The sequence below is a fragment of the Perca flavescens genome, chromosome 7 (genome assembly GCF_004354835.1).
Source record: "Perca flavescens isolate YP-PL-M2 chromosome 7, PFLA_1.0, whole genome shotgun sequence".
Taxonomy (NCBI): domain Eukaryota; kingdom Metazoa; phylum Chordata; class Actinopteri; order Perciformes; family Percidae; genus Perca; species Perca flavescens.
This window is the reverse complement of record NC_041337.1, coordinates 10,450,604-10,475,217: the sequence shown is the minus strand read 5'-3', so window position 1 is coordinate 10,475,217 and position 24,614 is coordinate 10,450,604. Positions and strand designations below refer to the sequence as shown.

Here is a 24,614-nt window from a genome sequence, read left to right as displayed (position 1 = left end):
AATAAAAAGCTCAGCATCTTTCTATTTTATTTTACACAGGGAAAAAATGACTTTGCATCTGAGTAGTCTATACTTTATGCATATTTGCTCAGGCTCCCTGATGGCATTGGAGTTTTCATTTCCATTTTATTTCAGGTCAGCTCTGATAGAAGTAGATCTCTTCAGCAGATGATACACGATATATATATATATATATACATATATCTCAGGGTTTTTCCTGGCTCAGATAGAAAGGGCCTTTGGTGGGTGCTTACCCATAAGCATTATCAGTCCGCTTACAGAAAGGCAATGAGTGTGTGTTACCTTATTTGACGAAAATCTATGCGTCAAAAATTCCTCTAAGCAGGAAAAACCCTGGATATACACATTTCTGTTTTGTATTTCTCAGATTTAAACTCTCTTTCTTATATTTGCTTTTGAATGCACATTCTCTTCAAAGGGTTGGTTACCCCCCCCAGCTGTAGCTTTGCTGTCATCATGATTTTGGTCAGTGTGCTCAAAAATGCTGCCTTAGTACTAGTAGCAAACAAAGATGTGACTAAAATGTTCAACTCCCTAAGAGAGTCCCTTCACAGATTATTCTTGTCCAATCTACCAAGTTTAGCATTGATTTTAACATCTCATTAAGTGTAGAGCTGATTTTCTCTTAATGAATGACACGGCTGTAGCTGTCAGACAGATTTTTTCTGTTAATGTAGACACATAATTGGATGAATGGATGGATGGACAATTTTGCAGCTATTTATAAGCTAATTACTCAAAGTTAAGTAATAGGAAACATACTGTTTTCTTGTTTTATGTTTGTTCTTGTTTTTTTTTTTAGACACCTGACATTGACACTTTCTCCTAAAATGTAGGTATTATTTGCAATACATATGCATATTTGGTTGTGTTATCTTAATCCTTCAGTCACAGTGTCTTGTGAAACACTAAAGCTTTTGCCTCAAAAGTGAGAGGAGATCTGGAAATGTTGCACACCAACCCAGGAATTTTAAACAGAGAGCGCATCAAGGTACTGCCAATAATGTTAATACACGCCTTTGTAGAAAATTAGATTGGTAGGGAATTTGAACCCGGTGTGCCCTCGGATTAATAATTAGTGTTAATGTCTCCAAAGCAACACTTCGCTCACAGATAATTAAAATGAGGGAAAACTCAAGTCACGTAGGTTTTATTTTTAGAACAGACAAATGGTTGGAAATAAAAGATGTCCTTCAAAAGTTTCTCATTTTAATAACCCTTTTTTCTTTTACCATTCCCCTCAATCTGAAAAGATCATATAAAGGGATTTTGAACAATCGGAGGTAGGGCTGGGTGATATCAAATATCACGATATTTTTGACCAAATACCTTGATATCGATACCGCAACAATATTGTAGTGTTGACTATTGGTGCTTTCACAAAATAATTACACAATGAGATTTGTGATAAATAATCATCAGTAATGTGGATTTAATGACTAAGTGGGTAAAGGCAACTAATAGAACAGTTACAACAGTCTGGTAAGTTAAGAAAATGACATCACTTTACTGTAATGCAGCCTTTAAAACCAGGAAAAGACAACACTTATGCCATATTACGATATCCAAAATCTAAGACGATATCTAGTCTCATATCACAATATTGATATGATATCGATATATTGCCCAGCTCTAATCTGAAGCCTGGCTTTATGGGAGACAACGACAAGTTCCTGTTTCTCCAAAATAATCAGACAACAACGATTATTCAATGTTTTTATTTATTTAGTAAATTAAGCTGCACAATAATTGGTTTTGATCTATCAACACATACAGTTAGCTTCTCTTTATATGCTCACATAAAGACATTAAACACAGTACAGGGACAGTAGAATTAAATATAGCAAAGTGCTGTTTGTGTTCTGTTTTTGATACAATGGAGACGTGGTTATTAATTGATTCAAATCAAAAGAGATTTATTTTAATTGATGGCTTATTCATTTATTTATTTTACAGTAAATAGGCATACATTATATGCGTTAGAGATGATGGACACTTCTGTGTTTGCACCTCTGTTAATGTGTGATATTCAAAAACTATTAGGATAAATTAGGATATTATTCAAGATTTGAACTAAGGTGGTCTGGAGAGGAGAGGTGTCCCACAACCAACATAAGAGTTAAGGAATCCTCTAAGAAAAATTGGTGGGTGGTTGTCACTAATTAAAATTCTGAATAATATCTGTCAAAATGAAGGCTTACATATGAGGTGAAATTGACCTTTCTGTCAGCGTCCGAATTAGAGTTTTAAGGTTTACAGTGTGCAAAGTCATTTTTGCCTGTTTCATCCTGCAGTCTACAGTAGGAGAATGACAGGCATCAAATACCTCTTTGAAGGTTTGAAGTGGCTGCTACAGAAAACTGCATCTGTCATTTTGGGTTGCGTACCACTTTAACATCTTCCCCACCCAGGTGTTAGCAAACTTGCAACACTTGAGACAGAAAACCGAGCTTGATCTTAATTGGTAACATACTAACGTTAGTTAGTCTTGCTATCACAGGAAGGACCATACATAATTTCTTCATCTCTTTCTACATCCTCATTTTACATAGGCCCCTATCTCTTTTTGTGTTTTGTTGCGCCTGCCAGATATTTAACATGGCTTATCCTGACATTATGCATACGATGATGAGCTGATTTGAAATGTCACACATTTGCCTAATTAACCTGGAAGCCACAAGGGTGGGATCTGCTCCTGCAAAACCCAGTTTAATAACTACATATTAGAATGAGACCGGAAACAGGCGGACACAGATGTAGACATCGAAACATTACATGCGTACATTTCTGTGGCAAATCTTCAGTGATGAAGTTAATGCTGATTTTGAATCTCACAATGAATTTTGAACTTCACAATGAAAGGGCCATTCATGAGTGACTTTCAGGAAGGATGCCATTGCCCTGCAAGCCTGTGATGTTGCTATTCTATCAAGTCTTGGCGACACACTCTTACTATAACTTGTGCAGGCCCTTTGTTGTTTTGTTGTCCATGCCTGGTGTTCTCTCTTGTCTTTGTGAGCATCTGTCCGGTCTTGTTTGCTTCATGAAAGAAGGAGGTTGTACCACTAGAGAAAATCAGCCTGTGGTTTCGTAGAGAGCTGGCTAACTGTCACGTCTGTGTAGCTGGAACCTGTCAGGACGCAGGCAGTCCTTTGGGGTGCGGTCAAATGACAGGCGGCTGCAGTCTCGGTGCAGTGCAGACACGCCCCATAGCTCTCCTGCTGTCCATTTGAGAAACGCATGGAGATGTTCATGTCCGTGTTGCGCTGCGAGGTCAACCCGAAACGTTCTTTCGGTTCGGACTGGGGGCTTCCCCTGTAGATCCTCTGTCGTAACATAGACGTGTCTCTGTAGAGACACTCGCGGAAGTTTGGCTTACACAGCAGGTAGACCATAGGGTTGTAGATAGTGGAAGTCTTGGCCAACACGGCGGCGAGGGCAAATGCATTAGCAGGAACCCGTGTGGCGTCTCCAAAAGCAGCCCACATGGCCACCGCAGCATATGGAGTCCAGGCACCCAGGAAGCCTACACATACTGCTACTGACAGCTAGGGAGAAGAAACACATGCAGACCCTTGTACAGAGATACACATACAGTACAGGCCAAAAGTTTGGACACACCTTCTCATTCAACATGTTTCTTTATTTTCATGACTATTTATATTGTAGATTCTCACTGAAGGCAACAAAACTATGAATGAACACATATGGAATTATGTACTTAACAAAAAAGTGTGAAATAACTGAAAACATGTCTTATATTTTAGATTCTTCAAAGTAGCCACCCTTTGCTTTTTTTGATAACTCTGCAAACCCTTGGTGTTCTCTCAATGAGCTTCATGAGGTAGTCACCTGAAATGGTTTTCACTTCACAGGTGTGCTTTGTCAGGGTTAATTAGTGGAATTTTTTCCCTTATTAATAAAAAAGCAAAGGGTGGCTACTTTGAGGAATCTAATGTTTTCAGTTATTTCACACTTTTTAGTTAAGTACATAATTCCATATGTGTTCATTCATAGTTTTGATGCCTTCAGTGAGAATCTACAATGTAAATAGTTATGAAAATAAAAAGGAAACGCATTGAATGAGAAGGTGTGTCCAAACTTTTGGCCTGTACTGTACATGCAGAACATTTTTTTTGTTTCATACCAGTGGAAAAGTAAACCAATATCTGTTCCATCCCATTATTAATGATTGCACAGACACACAGATAGCTACGTATTCTACAAAGATAAATCAAGTAATCAGCAAAGCATTTTTATAACCTCTAAATAATTTACTGTCTCATACCCTGTCAACTGTTAAACCTGAAGTCAGTCATGCTGAGGTGACACACTCATATCCTCTGACCTTGACAATGAGAGCGTGTGCACTGGTGGTCTTGGTCTGTTGTGACACATGCTGCTGGATGGCCTGGCGTGACCCTCGCACTGTCAGCAGAATGAAAGTGTAGGAGAGGAAGATGATGGTGCAGGGCAGTGCATAGCAAAAGACGAAAAGGCAGACAATGTAAGACAAAGCTGAAAGCTCGTGGTTGGGTGCATGCCAGTCAATGCAGCAGGCTGTGCCGTAAGGTTCGGGGCCGTAATGTCCCCAATGTGCCAAGGGCCCTACGGCAAACACAGACGCGTAACACCACACTCCGACGACCAGGAGGCGGGCGTGTGACGAGGAGAACTTGTTACCTGATCAGACAGGAGATACAAAAAGATGCTTTGCAGTTATTTGTGGTCATTTGTTTTCCTTTAACGTCATGCTGTTCAGCTTTGTGATCAAATTTGGCATCATCATGCTCGTCAGTTTAGTTTATTATCCCCTCACCATGGCTGGGGAAGCAGACTTTAAGGCAGCACACTAAGGACAGGGCTGTGAGGTTGGTCAAGCTGCATAGACCAAACAGTACTCCGCACATTGCATAGAGCTGACAGACGATTTCTCCAAACAGCCACCTGTGTACACAGGACAGGAAAAGGAACAAAGGGAAATGTGATGGAGACTAGGGCTGCAACTAACAATAATTTTTATTATCAGGTAATCTGCTGATTAATTTCCTGATTAATCAATTTATTGTTTGGTCTATACAATATTAGGACTTACCCTATTTTCCACGGGACTAGAATTACCTGGGGACCTCTAGTCATTAGTAATAATTGCGGAGGTTGTCTGTGATCTTAATCTCGTGGGAATCTGCCATGTCTGTAATTTGTCATGTAAAAATCCCACCGCAAATTACCTACCATATTTCGCCAAACACAGAGGTTGTGTGATATTAGCCCCGTGCGAATCGGCATATCTGTGATTCATGTTCTATTGGCTGCATTGGCAATTATAAAGGAAAGCCTTGACGTCATATGAGGGTGATAATGTCAGTAAATCTGAGGAAAATACAGAGTTCCCTTGCAAATGCATCACGCCAAACAGACATGGGGATGTCACATGAGTCACATAAGTCACATGAGGTCCCCTGGTAATTCTCGTGCAAAAAGGGCTCTAGTCGTTATTCCCTAATGCCCAAAGTGATTTTTTTTTTTTTTTTGATGAGTAGTCCAAAACTTATATATCTTCAGTTTACAAATGATATAAAATAGAAAAGCAGAAAATATTTGCACAACTGAGAGGCTTCAACCAGGAAATATTTGGCATCTTTGCGAGAAGAAATTACGTAAATTGGAGATCTTCAACTGGGGGTCCTCAGAGTTACTGGAGGGGGCCACCAAATGATTGTAAATTTGTTGAAAGTTTTTCATTACAGAAAAATACTTTGCACATCTATAACCTGAGACAGGTTCATCGAAGGGGGATAAGTAAGTCAAAAGTTGCAAAGAAACTCCCGCACACTGTCTAACTTGTTTCTTTGCAACTTTTGAAAGTTTTTAAAAAAATGTAAATGTCTTAACATGAATCCAACAAATTATTAGCAAATATAAATCAGCCTATTTGTGAAAAAAACTAATTGATGATAGGCTTACTGGCCTATGGGTAAGGTAGTCACTGAGGTAGATATCCACAAATCCAGTTAATCCTAAGGATTCACTGTGTAAAAACATGATTTATAAAATAGCTTAGTATTGCACTAAAAAGGTATTTTAGGCTTTAGGCTGCCCAAACGTTATTGTAGGCCCATTTTAATATGCAACTTAATTGTATGCAATATATGTAGTAGGGGGTCCCTGATCCGTCTCTCTTTCAGTTAAGAGGTCTGGGCTTAAAAAACGTTGAAGACCCCTGACGTAAATCATGAATTTGTTATTGAAACAGTTGCCATTTACAGTCAACTAATTGTTAACTGAGAAATGAATTTGATGTTTCTGGAGATGAGAGAAATAAAATAGAAAGATAAGAGGGGGATGTGAGATACCTGTGTGTCAAAGATGATGGTATCGCCAGTGGGAATAAAGAGAGGGTCATCCCAAGGTCACTGATGGAAAGATTGATGATGAAGAACTCAGCTGGCTTCAGGGTCGACCGCTTGTGATATGCAACAAGCAGCAGAGTGCAGTTGCCCATGAGGGACAGTATACCTGTAAAACAAAAAGAGTTGTGCACCTGTAGGGATTTGTCATGCGTAGGGCTGTCTACCAAATTGGAATTTGACTTTTTAGGCACCGACTGAATTGCCTCTATAGTATTGAGCAGGGCTTGACATTAACTTTTTGAGGCACTTGTCCTTTGGACAAGTACATTTACGTTTCACTTGTCCATGAACAAAAGTCACTTGTCCGGGTAAAGATTCATCAAATTTCTTTTGTGTTTTGCTAATGCAGAATTGGAAGAAACCATTGAAAGCATCCAAACACTATCAACATTAATACAATTCAGTTTAAACAGTAGAAACAAAATGTGTCCCAAGAATAGATTTCCCCTTCAACAAGAAAAAAGGATCTCCAGACTCATAATACAAAATTATACTTTGCACACGCCGGTGTGCAGAAGTTAATATATTGAGATTCTAAGTGAATATTTTAAAGTTTCTCATTACTTTCAGATTCCTAGTCAATATTCTAAGTTACTATGTCAATATATTGAGATATTCTGAGTTACTAAGTCAATATATTACGATACTAAGCCAATATATTCAGATTAAGTCAATATTTTATAGTTTCTCATTACTTTGATATTCTTTGTTTATATTCTGAGATACTGAGTCAATATATTGAGATACTAATTCAATATTTTGACCAGAGGTAGTGGTGACTTGAACTTATAGTATATCTAAAATAATTTTGTAGACATAACAATGGATTTTGCCACTAAATGTTGGTGTCGGCGTGTTTTTTTTTTTTCTTTCTACAATTTCACTTACCAAGGGATCCTTTAAAAAGGTGTAGCTACTTTACAGTTGATTATTACCTGATATTTAATCCGCTACAAACGAGTAGCGGAGCAGCTAGTAACGTTACGAGACAGAGAGCCAGCCGTCAAGAGTCAAATTAACTTCATGCTTCATCCGCACAAAGCACACTTCTATCGCCACGAGTGACAGCTTTATTCGGCTCGTTTTCTGTGAACGATGTGGGGACGGGGTAACGTTAAAGCGTAGTTAGCATGCTAACGTTAGCTAGCGATAACTAACACCGGCTGCCTGGCTTGCCGGTTCCGCGGTGCTTTCATGCTGTATCGCTTACAGAGAATGAGCTGAACAGTGGGCTGGGTCTAACGTCAGCGGTCCGCTCTCCCGCTGCTGCTGGGTCTAACGTTAGTTAATGTATTTGTTTCAAATCGGTAAAGTAAAATCTGTAACATAAACGGAATGAGTGGCACATAATAACGTATATAATGCTTCATCCACACAAAGCACATTGCTATCGCCACGAGTGACTTCTGTTTTCAGCTTGTTTTCTGTGAACGATGTGGCGAGGAGGTAACGTTAAGGTGGAGTTAGCAAGCTAACACCGGCTAGCTCGCCGTGCTTTCATGCTGCTTCGCTTTCGGAGAATGCGCTGAACAGCGGGCTGGGTCTAACGTTAGCGGCCCGCCGACCCGCTGCCCGGGATTGTGGGGTAAAATATGTATTTGTTTCAATTCTGTAACATTGACGAAATGAGTGGCATTTTGTTTTGTTTGAGTTTTAACTTGTCCAGTGGGGCAAGTAAATTTCTCTTCCACTTGTCCTACAAAAAATCCACTTGTCCCGGACAAGCGGTCATTCAATACCAGGTTTCAATACCTAAGGAGTAAATCTCATCACAGTCCTTCCAGAAAAATGCTGAGTTTTTTTGGGATTGTTGCGGGCAAAAATCCTTGATTATGCGGCACGTTTTCTAAAAAAAATGCGATGGAATATGCGGGATATTTTATGCGATGAATTTTATGCGATGAAATTGCGGGAACTTGCAAAAACTGCGGTTTGATGAAAAAGAGAAAAAAAAGTGAGTCCCCCAACACCCTGCTTTTCGATGATGTTCACATTGCGTAATTACGTCACTTCATAATGTTCCCATGGCAATGGGAAAATGACTGCTCTTGTGTGAAGTAAACGCAACATTTTTCAACTTTCTGCTAAGAGATATGTGACTTTTTTGCAACGAAAATGCGGGGATTATGAAATCATGCAAGCCCCGCATATTTTGCGCGGAAATCGGCAATTTATGCGGCGAAAGTGCGGCGTATTTGAAAAAATGCGGCCCCCGCATAAATATGCGGACTTTGGCTGATTATGCATTGAATTATGCAATTGCATAATCACGTTTTTCTGGAGGGACTGTCATCAACGTCAGTGAGCCAATAAGCATGCAGCATGCTTCTACGGTACCAAGATCTAATAATGCTGGTCATTGGCTGTTTAGCGTTACACGTTTTAGATGTATACAGGAAACTACAGTGGGGGAAATAAGTATTTGACCCCTTGCTGATTTTGCAGGTTTGCCCACTTACAAAGAATGCAAAAATCTACAATTTTAATCATATGTACATTCTAACAGGGAAAGACAGAATCCCCAAGAAAATTCCAGAAAATCACATCATATGAATTTATTAAAATTGATAACCATCTGATGAGGAAAAACAAGTATTTGACCCCCTGGACAAACACCATGTTAATATTTTGTAGAAAAGCCATTATTGGCCAGCACAGATGTCAAACGGTTTTTATAGTTGGTGACAAGGTTTGTGCACATTTCGGCAGGGATGTTGGCCCACCTCCTGCAGACAGCCTCCAAATCATTCAGGTTCCGAGGTTGTCGCCTGGCAACTCAATTTTAAGCTCCCTCCAAAGATTTTCAATCAGATTCAGGTCTGGAGACTGGCTAGGCCACTCCAGAACCTTGATGTGCTTCTTCTTCAGCCACTCTTTTGTTGCTTTGGCGGTGTGCTTAGGGTCGTTGTCGTGCTGAAACACCCGTCCTCGACCCATCTTCAGCTCTCTCACTGAGGGAAGGAGATGTCGGTCCAGAATTCCACGATACATGGCCCCGTCCATCCTCCCCTCAATACGATGGAGTTGTCCCGTCCCCTTGGCTGAAAAGCACCCCCAAAGCATGATGTTGCCACCACCATGCTTGACGGTGGGGATGGTGTTCTTTGGGTTGTACTCGGTGTTCTTTGCCCTCCAAACACGACGAGTTGAGTTGAGGCCAAAAAGTTCTATTTTGGTCTCATCTGACCACATCACCTTCTTCCAGGCCTCTTCTGAGTCATCCAGGTGGTGAATGGCGAACTTCATGCGGGCCTGTACATGTTTCTTCTTGAGCAGGGGGACCTTGCGTGCGCTGCAGGATTTCAATCCATGACGGCGTAGTGTGTTACCAACCGTTTCTTTTGTAACTGTGGTCCCAGCTGCCTTCAGTTGATTCATCAGTTCCCCCCTTGTGGTTTTGGGATGATTCCTCACCGTTCGCATGATCAGGGACACCCCACGAGGCAAGATCTTGTGTGGAGGCCCAGACCGAGGGAGGTTGGCGGTGGTGTGGTGCTTCTTCCATTTCCTGATAACTGCACCGACAGTTGATCTTTTCTCTCAAGTTGCTTTCCGATTCTCTTGTAGCCCATCCCAGCCTTGTGCAGATCAACAATCTTGTCCCTGATGTCCGTAGAAAGCTATTTGGTCTTGCCCATGGTGGTGATGTTGGATGCTGGTTGTTTGGGTGTTGACAGGTGTCTTTTATACAGGTAACGAGGTGAGGCAGGTGTATTTGATGTAGATAATTGGTTCGAATTGGGGCTGTGTTTGTCCAGGGGGTCAAATACTTGTTTTTCCTCATCAGATGGTTATCAATTTTAATAAATTCATATGATGTGATTTTCTGGAATTTTCTTTGGGATTCTGTCTTTCACTGTTAGAATGTACATATGATTACAATTGTAGATTTTTGCATTCTTTGTAAGTGGGCAAACCTGCAAAATCAGCAAGGGGTCAAATACTTATTTCCCCCACTGTATGTTACGCACAGAGACCGGGCTCACATAGTAGGAGTTGTGCTGTAGTGTGTAATGTTGTAATTTCTTGTTGTTAAAAAGAATTTTATAAAATTGGTATCGGAAAGAAAAGAAGAAGTATCGTTCAGGAACCGTTATCAAAGTCACGGTATCAGTGTCGAATATTTTTGAACGATACCCAGCCCTACTCGTGCGTGCATGGAGTCAGCGACAGATCAACACAGTAGAGATTTGCTTGTTCTGTGGACTTACAAAAGACGCTGTAGAGTGAACCCATGAGGATGTCCTGCTCCTCGGAGATGCTGGAGTTAAACACAACAGATGTGTCTGAAGCATTTCCCATCTAAAATGCCGTAAACATTAGGACACACAAAAGTTAATCGTGAAAACTGCAATCGTTGAAGAATTCACTCCTGATGTTGTCGGCCTGGCTGAAAAACACTTTAAAGGGTGCAAATGTTGTTAAAAGAGTGTTCAATTACAGTAGCAAAAGCTATTTCCTCACTGCATGGTTGAAACCATCAACTCTCCAGTTTTTTTCTCAATGCATGTAAAATGCTATCTATTGTATGCAGTGCAAGCTGTGATCTCTTACTGTCTTTGTTGCACAGTACTTACAGCCTAAAGCTGTAGAAATAGATGAAAAGCTTATTTTATTAGAAAATAATCTTGTGTAAAAAAAAACGAGGACAATTCATATTAAATAGAAAAATACAAAGCAGGATTGACAGATGGTACGAATTGGAAAGACTGTTTCTTTCAGGATTTACAACAGAAGTATGAGATGAGAGATTTAGAGCTTGAGAACAAAACGGTTAAGACATGCGCTCAAATTTGATGGAAAAAAGGTGATACAAGCACGCACACATGCAAATGCAATACAGACACAAGAAGTGATAGAATAGAAACATAATGAGCAGAGATAAGAGATGTTCATTCTGCCACAAGAGCTGACGGGTACTGAAGAATTTCTGAGAGCTGAAAAAATTCAGCTAATAGATTGTTAGAAGAATCTTAATAGTATGCTGTGAGCATCAGTTGAAGTGCGTCAGAAGTACTCATGCCCTTTGTTATGAGCCAGACACGAAACCAAGGCAATCCGTATCTTCTTGGCCAGGAGCCAATGCTCTGTAAACAGGAGCATGATTGCTATTCAGTATGTTACTTTGCTAGATAGAAGAATGAAAAATGATGTGGGAACCTGGGAGGAAAGCACCCTGCGGGGACGAATGTAGTGCAATACCTGGAGTGCTATCAGAAGTAATGCAGAGGCAACTTAGGCAATCACACAGGATAAAGAATAAGGCCTCATTATGATGCCAGTCAGCACACCAGTTAATGACGAAATGTCCAGTCAGTCTGAGCGGAGGAGAGTAAGTATTTCGGACCAGTTTTAGTGCTACTCAAATCCAAGAACTCCACTGTCATGTCAGCACAGTGAACGATTCTGTATTCATTATCACATTTGCTTAAGCCCAGGACACTCAGTTGCCAGTTTATTAGGTACACCTATATTATAGTGAGGATCGGGACGCATTCTTCTGTCCGAGCCCTGCCCACGTCTGACAGAGCAGTAACCGAACCCGGCCCAAGATCGACAGGCATTAAGATATTTATGTCCGAGCCCGACACAGTTAAAATCTCGTTTTTTTCCTCATACTAATGACACATACGTTTGTGCGGAAAGCCCGCACAAGTAAGCAACTGTAGGAAAGCATTCGGAAATGTCAACAGATGAGCGCATCAGCGCACACGGGGCAACAAGCGCACATTAACACAGGCGCGCACCTACATAATAAGCTTCTTTAAATTTAAAATGTTCAATGCTTTATCGTGCTGATGTGATTAAGCCCGACCCGAACGCGAACATCATTTCTAACTAGCTGTCCGAACCCGGCCCGGCTCGGGTATCCATCCTCTAGAGATACAACTAATTCACTCTAATACAACACTCTGCAATAATAACATAATAATAATAATTGATTACATTTTGGAGGCTGTAGTTTGTGATGCTGTTGCTCTCCATTGTTGTTTCTGGTATTTAGTCTACACTTTTTGATATAAATGGGGTGGACGAAATGATATAAACACCTCTAAGTATAGTCTGGATAATCGCCAGATGTTTCGGCGCTGCCGAATGTTCCGTCGATGCCGTTGTCTAATTCGGTTCTCTACAGCAGCGGTTCTCAAACTTCTTTCAATAATGTACCCCTTTTAAATTGTTTCTTTAAGCCAAGTAGTAAGACCAGTGCTAATCATTTTCGGTAAAGTGTATATAAAGAGGAAGAGTACAGCGCTGTCAGACTAAAACTTGAAAAAAGATGGTAGAAAGAAGGAAGGAAGGAAGTAAGGCAAGAATAGGTCAAAATAGTATCAAAAACTTTAAAAAGAGTGACATAAGAAGATAAAAGCGAGAAACTTGTAAAAAGTAGGACAGTAGAAGGAAGGAAGGATAGATTAGGTCCAAAGAAGGAGACACAAATGTTACATTTTTGGTAGAAAAAAAAAAATTCTACATAAAGAGGAACAATGTTCTGGACAAATGTTCTGGACAACAGCCTTGTAACTATTAAACATTTTGTTAAATATCTCACGTACCCCCTGCAGTCCTCCAAAGTACCCCTATTGGTACACGTACCCCCATTTGAGAAACACTGCTCTACAGGAAGCAACAACAAACTTCAAGCTACACACTGAAAATGTCAAGTTTAAAAAAAAAAAAAATAATAATTTTGATCGTGCAATAAGGCAGACCTGCTTGGTTCTCTCGGGGAATGATTGTAAAGATTTACAAATAATAAGTTAACGGCATTTACTCTCTAACTAGGATGCTTTAGGACAGATTGGCGGGGGTTGCTATGGACAAAATACATGTGACATTGGTAAGAGCAAAATACCACTAGTGTACCATTGTTTAACCATGTATACAGCAAATTTAAATAGCTCACGTTTACTGTACTGTAAGAACAATTCCTTCCCGAGACCATTTTGCAGAGCCATCTTCTCTGGGTCCGGAGTTTAGCGCCCCCCCCCCAAGACGTCTGACTACTGTCAGTGTAACGTTATACAATTAAACAACACCACAAACTGCAGCCTCCAAATGAGCAACTGAGTTCATAGCAATAGCATATTCTGTATTCCTAAATATCAATGTAAGTAACTATTTTACTCAATAGCACAGTCATTGCCTCCTTATCAGCCCTATTTGTTTACAAATTTAGAAGACAATGTGTGGGTGCTGCGGGATACCTGTCCTACAAGTTCAGCTTCAGAATTAAACTATAACGTGCTATACTGCATAATCTAGGCAAGCTCTTGGACAGAAACCGTCACGCCTGGAAGATTTAAAGCTTGCATTAATCAAAAAAACTTGCACAGATCAGAGTGTGCGGATGCTTCTCTCTCAAGTGTGCTCGTCTTTAAGCTCCAGCGCCTCCACCAAGCCTGCGTGAGCAGTATTCCGCATTATTTAAGAAAGCACTTGACTTGAATTGGTATTGCTTAATTTAACAAACGAACGCCTTGAAAAACACAGACACTGAGCTGAGCTGAACTCTGTATCTGAGCATGTTTATGTAACCAGAGGAACAAAACCAAGACGACCCTTAGCCATGTGAGTGTGAAAGCTAGAGGGAGGAGGTAGGCCGAAAGAGAGCTTAACCAGCAGAACTGTGCCTTTGGTCCACTGTGACAGAATGAGTATTTTGAGACTGGCTGAGCTGTGACACTACTGTTATCATGTCACTGAGCCTGGCTGAATAACTCTTCTGTGATTAATTGGAGCAGGGACATTGACCTCCGGATGAGATGGAGGGGGTAAAGCATATACTGCCTGCTGACCTGGCTTATGTACTCCATTGTTTTATTTTCAACACAGATTTGCACCTCATCCCCCTCTACCCTGACCCATTTGCCCATGCTTTCTGTCTCTGTGGAGATCTTTTGACTGTGTAATTTACCGAGGAAGACATTTAAATTGATCAATCTGCAATTTCTCTGCAGCATGTTATCAAAATTGTGAGACTGATGTGATGCCACGGAAACTAAGACTGTCACTCATAACATTTAAATAGATGTGGTCAGAGGAAATAAGCAGCCATTATGAGCAAATAATCCATAATAATCTTTCAGCATATTGTTATTCAAGTGGTCTGAGAGAAAACTAGACTTCTGCATCTCCTCCTTGGCTCTGTTCTCAGGCTTCAGAATATGTATCCATCACAGGAGATTTAGGCCAATAACAGGTCATTTTAGAGAAACAGAGCATTCCTATTGGCTGTTCTGTGCATGCATTGCCAGTGCGAAAGAGAGGGGAGAGGGATAGCAGCAGGAAGTGGTCTCAGTCTACTTGAAATTCATTTTTTTCCTGCCCACTGTAGCTTTAACAGCTGACAGGCATTTTAGGATGTCCACATGCATGAGCTCATGAGCGGTGGCTGCCAGTGGGCTAGCTCAATTTTTGACCTGTGTTTAAATCTGACCCTAATGAAGCCTTTAGCATATAACTCCCTTTTTTCTGTTAAAAACATGCTAGCAAAGTCTTAAGATTAGACTAGCTACAAACTGAAGTGTATGTAGAACATGTTTCAATTATCTTTAATATTTTTTTGCTTACTTTACTTAGCTGTTTGTTTGCAACATGCAGCTCTTTTGACCAACTGAAAACAAGTGTAAAAGCTTGTTTTGTAGTTAGATATAAATTACAGTTAGATATAAATATCCACATTAGGGCTAATGATGATTCTTTATTATCCATTAATCTGCTGATTTTCTCTATCGGTCGTTAAATCTCTAAAATTTCAGAACATAGTGAAACATTCTTATCACACATTTCCAGAGCACAAAGTGACATCTTCAGATTGCTTGTTTTGTCCAACCAAATGCCCAAAACCCTAAGACATTTGATTTACTATCATAAATGACAAAGAATAACAGCAAATCTTTACTTTATCTTAGCGGAAACCAGCCAACGGGGGGGCATTTTTGCTTGGAAAATGACTGAAACGATTAACAAAATAGTTGCGGCTTAATTTACTTTCGATCGGCTAATTGACTAATCATTGCAGCTGTACTCCAGATTTTTGCGTGCAAAGCAAACTATTTGTATCATAAATATTTTTACGGTTGTGATTCATTGTATTGTGCAATATTTGAAAGCAACAGACACACAGTGTGCTCTGCAACACATCCCCTCAGGGCCATGTGCGACCTTTGGTGAGATTGAAGTGCACTGTATTCCCCCTCATTGTGTGTAACTGCCTCCTTGTTTGAGAGTGACTGACAGTGACAAGTGAATGCCACACAGTCACAGTACAATATTTACACCGTGGTTTAGCAGCATGACTAAGAGTGTTTGGGGGCAACTCTTTCAAACGTTGCAGGACATGCAGTGACATATCTTATGTAATGACCGTGGAGAATGATCATGTGATAAATGTCGAAAAGCATGTGGCTTTGGCTTGTAGAAAATTGTGATCTGAACTTAACAGTCAATGCTATAGATTTGTTGATCATTTCCTACAAATAAACAATTTACAATATCAACTTTAAAGTAGAGAGGAGGACTAAAAACTATTTGTAATTGCTGTTTTTTTGCATAGTTTTTTTAGCCAGTGGGATAGGAGCAAGTAAAATAAAAATGGGGGATAAAGGAGGATTTCATCGTAGGACAGTGGTGGCACTCATGTGGTTTCAGAGATGGAGGGACTCTTATCTATCCGACTGGTACAGAGATAATTTGTCATTAACGTTCTTATGCAAACAATACAAACATATATATTTTCATATTTTCATAACCTGCTCAATAAACAGAAATCAGATTAGCATGTTTAAAATGCCATCAAGTATATTTAATGTTAATGGGGCTTTAAGAGGTTTGTTCTCTCATTAACTCTGAATCTCCGATCTCCATGCCTATCAGAAAGAAAGCAGCCGCAAAGAATGCAAAATAAATAAGTCGTATCATCATTCTTCTACCACAACTGCTTCCCCTTCATGATACAAACATATTACATAAGCTCAGTCTGATTGAGTGTGGGAAAGCGAACATCCTTGTGCCAGTGCTGGGTAATTGTCTTGCCTCAGACAGCTGTTTTTCATTTATTTGTCTCCAGTTGGAAGGTTATTCACTTTGTTATATCATGTTGTATACAACAGAAATACATCGTACTCTGGCATTGTGATCGATCACTGTCAACACAGATTACCTTCTGATGTGAAGCTAGAGTCACAAATGAATCGTCCTTCACATAGCTGTGCAGGTAATAACAATAGGCAGCTCATGCGTTCAGACACACAAGTCCATCAAAATACTGTGTGGCAAGCAGCCTGAGATCAAGTCGACAGGATGTCTTAAATACGGTCAGTATTGCGACTGACTATGACTTTGAAGATAGGGAAAGCAGTCTTTTTTTGTTTATTACAGAGGGATGATCGGTGACCTCATCGCTAATCCTGCCTAATATCCCACAAATTAGCTGTGATGTCTGTCTTCATTTAATCAGCATTAAAGCCAGCACTATCCGTTTTCACTTCCTTGAGATGGTATTTGAACCTTGCCTGGATGTCCATCAGAAAACACCCCTTTAACACAACCAGATGTTATCATTTTAGAGGGAGACTTGTAAGATGAACAACCTCTGCGAGTGAGAATAAAGACTACCAGACCTTTGCACAGAAAATAAAGGTAAAGAAAGAGAAAACAACAGAATAAATATGTTTTTGAGAGTGATGTCAGCTGCAAGCAACCATTCTAAACAACATCAGCAAAATTTGGAAGATGAAACAGATGCGTCATCATTAACGATCTCGCTTTTGGTCTAATATTCTTTGCATTACCCTGGAAACCAAAAAGACACTTGACCGCTGTGCTTCTTACCTTCCATAGAGGAATGGCTTGTCCTCAGTTAAACTCATGGAGGCCAGGTGGAGAGCAGGACACAGGGGAGAGGAGCTTGGCCAGCCACCGACAAGGAGACAGTGAGGAGGCACAGACAGACAGACAGACAGACAGACAGAGAGAGAGAGAGAGAGAGAGAGAGAGAGCAATGGAAGGGTCTGGTTAAGGTATCCTCCTCCTCTTCAATGACACATACTTGCACACATCCAGCCAGCTGGCCACACTCTCTCATACAGAATATGCACTCATCGTCATTGTGGAGATGGACCGAGCCCCACTGATGTAGAACGAAAAGCCTACAGTGACAGCAGGCCAGCGCGAGAGAGAGTGAGAGTGTGAGAGAGAGAGAGAGAGAGGGAGAGGGGGAGAGGGAGAAGGGGAGAAGCATTATACTGGCAAGCTCTGAGTGTCACTGATGATTTAAAGTACCACTCCCCACCACATTTCCTCTATCCGTCATTGCTTTCCTGCTATACTAAACAATTTTTTTTTACACATATGAATCATATATTTGAATTAGTCACACTTTTTCCCCTAAGATTTTGGAAATCTTCCAAATTGATACAGTAAAAATGCTTGATTTTGAGTCAGTAGTCAGAGTTGTCCTTAATTGAAATTTGTGTCAGTTTTTTTTTTTTTTTCTGCAAGCCAAAATCAAAGAATAAAGTAATTTCCCTCACAATTTAGTGGGATTTCTAAATGTATAAGGGACTAAGGTAACATGTTTATACTTCCTGTGAATATAATCAAATGAATTTCCATATATATATATATATATATATATATATATATATATATATATATATATATATATATATATATATATATATATATATATATATATATATATATATATATATATAGAAAAGCTTTTGCATCGCCTCTGCCACCAGGTTGATGATCTTCCTCTCTTTAAAAGAAACACGGCGGCCCTACCTGTGGGAGGGAAAACGCGCTGTTGTAACAATGTCGAGATAGATTTGGATCTTATTTAACATTTGAATGATTTTCCCTCTGAATATAAAATAAAGAATATTAATATTGCAGGATGTGCCTTGTGAAGCTATAATATAAGAGCTAAAAGTCAGAACTTCTTATCATGTGACTACGATATTAAACAGCTTTTGACCATCTTTCATCATGGTCCTAATTTTTCACAGTGAATAAATAGAGCTGCATGGATAGCTTATGATTGTGTTCAGTGAATGCCAATTGCTGCTGGTAATTAATGATCGTGTTGGTATGCAGAGAATAACAAAGCGTTTGATGCATAATTTGCAACTGGAACTAGATTACTTACAGTAGGGGATTGTGCCTTCAGACAGATTTCCAGCCAACCAGACCCTAGCTGGGCCACTCACAGGCATGTATCCCATACGTGGTGGGTTTCAGATGATGACTGACAACGTGCACTTTATGCAAAGTACTGGATGGTGACATTTTTGGCTTGCGCACCCTCAAGAATCTAAAATGAATGTGACAGCCACTTAACAGCCACTTTACTGGTCACACAGTAAAAGCAGTCCTAGTAGGGAGCATTCCAACTACACCTGAAGCACTTTCTCGTCCTGCTTTATCGCACGCACCCGTGCGGTTTGTCTGAAATAGTGCCGCTCCCAGGCTGACTGTCATGGAAAGCTGCTTAAAGGAGTGTGGGTTCGCTCGCTAAGCCGTGCCGAGGCTGCAGGGCTGTCAGAAAGCTGTAAAGAGCAGTGCCGTCATATTAATACCTCGGCGCAGGGTGCTGGTCCTTCTCAGGCCGCTCACTCTGACACGTTAAAACAAACTTAAGTCCCTTCAGTGACTTTATGGAGTACAGTAGGCAGGAAATGATCAGAACCAGAGGAATTATGAGCGCTCATGTTGAACTTGCAATCACTTTCCCTCAGATCATAAAGACATGGTGGATGTCAATATGTAAATTCATGTTTCACCGTCAGTTTTGTCCAGACTGAAATATCTCAACATCTACTGGATGGCTTGCAGCGGTCTAGAAGGTACTCCGATCTTTCAGTAAAAGCAGCAATACAGTGTAAACATTCTCTGTTACAAGTAAAAGTCCTGCATTCAAAGTCCTGCTTCAATTCGTCCTCCAGCTGCGAAAATACTTTTCATACCAGTAATTTTCTTTGCTTGTTTTTGTAAGGGAGTGACGTAGTTTCAAGAGTTTCAAAGAACAGAAAAGCGTGGTACATTTGATTTAACTAAAACCAATTGAAAAGTAATTGCTTGCACATACGGTACATAGGTTTGCTAATTTAGATTTTCTTAGTCACTTAAAGGAGCTGAACTCGCTATTCAGCACATAAATATACCAGCAAACAAATATTTGCTATGTAAAGATATAGTGGAGTAATGACATTTCCTGAGCTTAGAATGAAGTCAGACTCTCTCTGTGTGTGTTGTAATTTGAGTTTCTCTGTTCTTTCTTTCCATAGCCGGTCCGGCCACGCATGCATGCGAGTACCTTGTTGGTCTGTATCAGATGTACATCCATCCGATGTACAAATGATAAATTATTAAGTCCAGAGATGTACAGTACTTATGTGTACCTTTGTGTACTTCCTACTCATCAAATCTTAATGTTTATGGAAGATCTTCACTCCATAGGCATAAATTAATGTCCCCTCTGCTATCCTACTTTCTCTTAATCTACCCTTCACTTTGAGGACTGAGCCAAGTTGTAGTTTAGGCACTTAACTCTGGCTATAATCCATCTGAGTGTCACAGCAAAGACATAAGGAAGTGTTTTGACAAGGACTCAGTATTTCATCTTCTTGACACAACATAAGCTAGTTAAGGAAATAGGTGCCACATTAACATTATAGTATCCCTTTTAAGTTATTCATGATGCTTAAATTTCACAATGTTTTGTGAGCGTAGTACAACTTTTGACCTTGTTTTGTATAGAGGACAAAAGCTCCAGTACAGCTTTACACGTTACTGCTTTTTAAAAAATGTCAAATCCTGGGGCTTATTACTGAGAAGCTCTCAGTCCTTAATTTGAGGTAACTCTCTTGTGTTTGAGCCAAATTGAATCCACCCTGTCTGCTGTCTGGCAATCACTTTAATGAGGACACAACCTCTTCTCTCACCTTAAGCATCTACAGAGGACATTATATAGGATGATTCATGTTTTAGACCACTGCAGCCCTCTGTTTACTCAAATATCCTTTGTCCTCTGTCTTTGTGCCAGCGTTGCCTATTGAGATTTGGCTGCATGCCTTGGCCAGTGACAGTTTGAGTTTTGTGCAGGGAGCATAACTCTGCATCGGATCCACGAATGAGCAGCAAAGAGAATCTAGAGTCAGAGGAGACAAATTCACCAGAGCCCTCCAACTGCCCTTTCTGTCCAAGTGTCAACTTGGAAACAAACAAGATTAATGAGTTGCTGTCTGAGCTTGTGTGAGGTGTGAACTTAATGGAGGCATAGGAGGACTACTGAAAAGAAATGAGAAGACCCAAATAATGATAGAGATAGAATGGAAAATTAGTGAGGCAATGTGGTGTAGCAGAGAGAAAACACTTTATTTTTCTTTGTATGGGTTTATAGACAGTACCGTTATTTCTTTCTTGGCATTAATGTTTATCTTTACACTTGAAGAAATGGAAGAAAAGTAGTCTGTGGGTTGTGTGTGAAACGTTGCTTCTGGAAGCAGTGGAATGTGTGTGTGTGTGTGTGTGTGTGTGTGTGTGTGTGTGTGTGAGAGAGAGAGAGAGAGAGAGAGAGAGAGTTATTATTTACCACATGTCTTGGTTAAGGGTTAAAACTGTTTTCACACAGTAGTGGGCTTATCTCTCACACAGCTGTCATTTGTCTATAGGGGAACTGGAACCAACAGGCGAGGGTTTTAAGCAAGGTCACATATCGCTCTATTGTAACGTCCAATGAGAACTGTGTTCAGGAAGCTGGGCTGGCAGAGAGAGAGAGAGAGAGAGAGAGAGAGAGAGAGAGAGAGAGAGAGAGAGAGAGAGAGAGAGAGAGAGAGAGAGAGAGAGAGAGAGAGAGAGAGAGAGAGAGAGAGAGAGAGAGAGAGAGAGAGAGAGAGAGAGAGAGAGAGAGAATATGAAATAGGCTAGGCTACACTGAAGTCCTCTTCGTCTCTTCGTATCACCTTGGCAAAAATGATAATTTGTAATTTTCCTCTGGCAGCAAGTCCCAGCTGTCCCCGTGAACTTAATTTTTGGACAGGAGACCATCATTTATATGCTGCATGCAGTGGCGGATCTAGACAATTTTACATGGGGGGGGCAAAGGGGTAGCGAGAGATCCTGGTAGGGTGGCACGGGAAGACGGTACATGGAAACCCCCATACGTAAACTGCTATGCCCTACTACGCCCCGCAACGCCCTGCTATGCCCTAAACTGCTACGCCCTAAACTGCTACAACTATTATTTCTAGTCATAGTTCCATTATCTTTTTTTGTTACTATAATTACCATTATTTTGAATCATAATCCTCTGTAACTGTATATCTGTATCCATCTGTATCTAACCGGCACCGACCACCAAGACCCTGGATCTGTCTGATGTTTCTGCCCAAAAGGAAGTTTTTCCTCGCCACTGTTGCACCAAATGCTTGCTCTTTGGAGAATTGTTGGGTCTTTTTAACTTAAAGAGTGTGGTCTAGACCTACTTTATCTGTAAAGTGTCTTGAGAAGAGTGAACTTTTGTTGTATATGTAAATATTTACATATCTAACCCTATAACATATACCACAGAATGGAAATAGCCAAAAACTGAAAACACGTCATGTCACGACATGTTATGTTACTGTACTGCAATTTATATGTAAGGAGAATATAAACCAACCATATGGTCCAGGGGTAACTGCAGCCTCCTCTTCCTCTCTGTCATCTTCATCTGCCTGCTCCTGATCACTCTCTGCCTCTGTCCCTCTCTCTGAACCTGCAGCTTCCTCTTCATCCCTCACAGTCAATTCTTCCTTTCCCTCTTCTCTTTCACTCATTTCTGCATCTCCTTCTGTGGTCTTCTCCTGCTCTGACCTGCCTGGTCTCTCCAGTTCCCTGCCTTCTTCTTCATTTCAGCTCGGTCGCTCCAGTCTTTGCCGGGATGCAGGGCCACCACACCGCAGCAGACTCGCTGTGTGCGAGCCAGAATGTGCGAACGCCGCTTAGCTCTGCACGTTTGATGCAGGGACGTAGCTAAGTATTTGAGGGGCAGGGGGCTAAGATTACATCTACTATTATTATTTATTATGAATTAATATACATTAATTGTTTGTTTCAATGTTTTAAGAAGCCTGTGCACATAGTGGCAGTTTGTTTTTACAAGCAAAGTTTTTTGAACACCAAAGTTAGGGGGGGCAAGGCCCTACAGTGGGGGGTCAGCTGCCCCCCCCCTTGCCCCCCTGTAGATCCGCCCCTGGCTGCATGAAGATGGCTTTAGTCAAGTCTCCCTAGTCCCAAGCAGTCACCAGTATTAATGCTTCTCTATTGCCCTCTTGTGGTTTCCCCACTTCTCTGCATCAGCACTGCTCACCTCTAAAGTGAAACATGACTAGTTTCTGTATTCTCTGAGATCCTGACTAGTTTTAAATTTAAAGTGAGACAATACCTTAACATACATACAACACCTCTTGTGTGACACATCTGTTAACCAAGAAAACCCAAATAGTAAAGAAACTTGTTTATTGAATTGTTGGTATTGATAAACCTTGAAATTAAACTATGTGGTTTGAAATGCTAACATTTTATGCAAGAGTACAAGCAAAATAGAAAGGGAGGTTCAAGAACTGAAATCATATAAAAACATATTTCGTATACTTCTAGTCTAGACATAAGAAAAATCAATACAAAAACTTTAACATGTAAACATTGGTAAACAACCGTTACATACAATCATTTCTATGTAAGCTCTACAGAAACAGTACAGTAACACGTGCAGTTTGCTGTTGTTTTTCTCTTCCTCAATCTCTGATGCTCTAAATAAAGGTCCATTAAAACAAAGATTTCATTTTAGCACCTTCATGATTCAATTTCGCGTGTCTGTGTTATTAGTACAGTTGGAATTAGCTGCCATTTTTGTTTTCATTTTATAATGTAAGCTAACTAAACCCATTATTTCAGTGCAGGTTCAAAACCATTGTAATTTTTTCAAATAATAAGATGGGGTTTAGTAGACCCCTACTAAACCTGCAGAGTATTTCCCCTCTTTCATTCATTTTTTAAAAGTATTGTCCATATGAACTAAACTAATTCAAAGTGAAGGTGTCCCCTCGTCTCAGCTCTGGCTCCAAACTCTGTTGTGTTGGCTCTACCTGGGAAGTGCAGTTTCTGAGTCCGCCTCTCAGTTCAGACAGCTGCTGAGCATGGCTGGAGAGAGTCCCATTGACTTGCACGAGAAGCCCATTCGATTGTCTCTCCAGCTCCTCCCTGATTTTCTCCAGGTCCTCTGCCAAGTTATTCAGGCCCTTACACTGGTCCTCCACACTGGTAACACGCCCTCCAACCTCAGTTACCTCTTTCTGGACCCCCATAGCTGTGCTGCGGCAGCCCCGGACCTCCTCGGCTAGCCGTCTCTTCATCTCCTGCAGCTCACCTTTAACTCGGATCAGTCTGCGCTCACCTGCCCCGAGCATGGAAGCCTGATGCCCAACCAGCTGCACCACGCCCTTTATCTGCTGGGCCAGACGAGCCTCTCTCTCATGCCAGGAGCTGTTGGCTTGACCCACCTGGTGGACCATTGTCCCCAGAGAATCCTGGAGGCCTTTGAGGGTGTGGTTGACTGAGCGGACATTGAACTTGAGGATTGTGAGCTCTCCCTGGATGGGATACTCTCCTTCTGCTTGTTTCTGCTGGTCCCTGAGGGTCAGACGACTCAGGATGTTCTGCAGTGTTACGTTGAGGCTATTTAATTGGTCACTTTGCATGTTTAGTGCCTCATTCACATTCTGCTGCTCTTCCAGGTTAACACTTGGCACAGCAGAGTCTCCCAGGATAGAAGATGGGTTTTGAGGTGAGGAACAGGAAGAGGAGCAGAGAATCTCAAGGTTGCTCAGGTGCTTCTGCACTCTGTCCACATCGACTTCTAGTCTCCCTCGGAGGGATTCCAGCTCTGTTTCCAGAGTGGGAACAGCATGACCCTCCAGCAGTGCAGGGGCAGTGACATTACCCAGCTCCTCTAAAGCCGTCAGTAAACGGCCTTCCAGAGCCCTCATTTTACCCTCCATTCTGGCCTCCATGCCCTGTCCTGTCTCATTTGAGTCTGTGACACCCCTACTTCTCCCAGACTCATCGCTTTTAATCTGCCCAGTCAGGTTGAGCTTGGCCTCTACATACCCCAGACGCCCCTCCAACATT

At 41.0% G+C, this 24,614-nt stretch overlaps 1 protein-coding gene across 1 annotated transcript; it reads right to left on the bottom strand.

Annotated features, from left to right (window-relative positions):
- Positions 1–2,928: 2,928 nt before the first annotated feature.
- On the bottom strand, positions 2,929–10,736 carry opn7d (opsin 7, group member d). Its single transcript, XM_028583510.1, has 5 exons — positions 10,646–10,736; positions 6,378–6,540; positions 4,841–4,968; positions 4,370–4,704; positions 2,929–3,569 (listed from the first exon to the last, which is right to left on the bottom strand). Exons 1-5 carry the CDS (start codon positions 10,734–10,736, stop codon positions 3,087–3,089), a joined length of 1,200 nt encoding a protein of 399 aa, XP_028439311.1. The 3' UTR covers positions 2,929–3,086.
- Between the last annotated feature and the right edge of the window lie 13,878 nt (positions 10,737–24,614).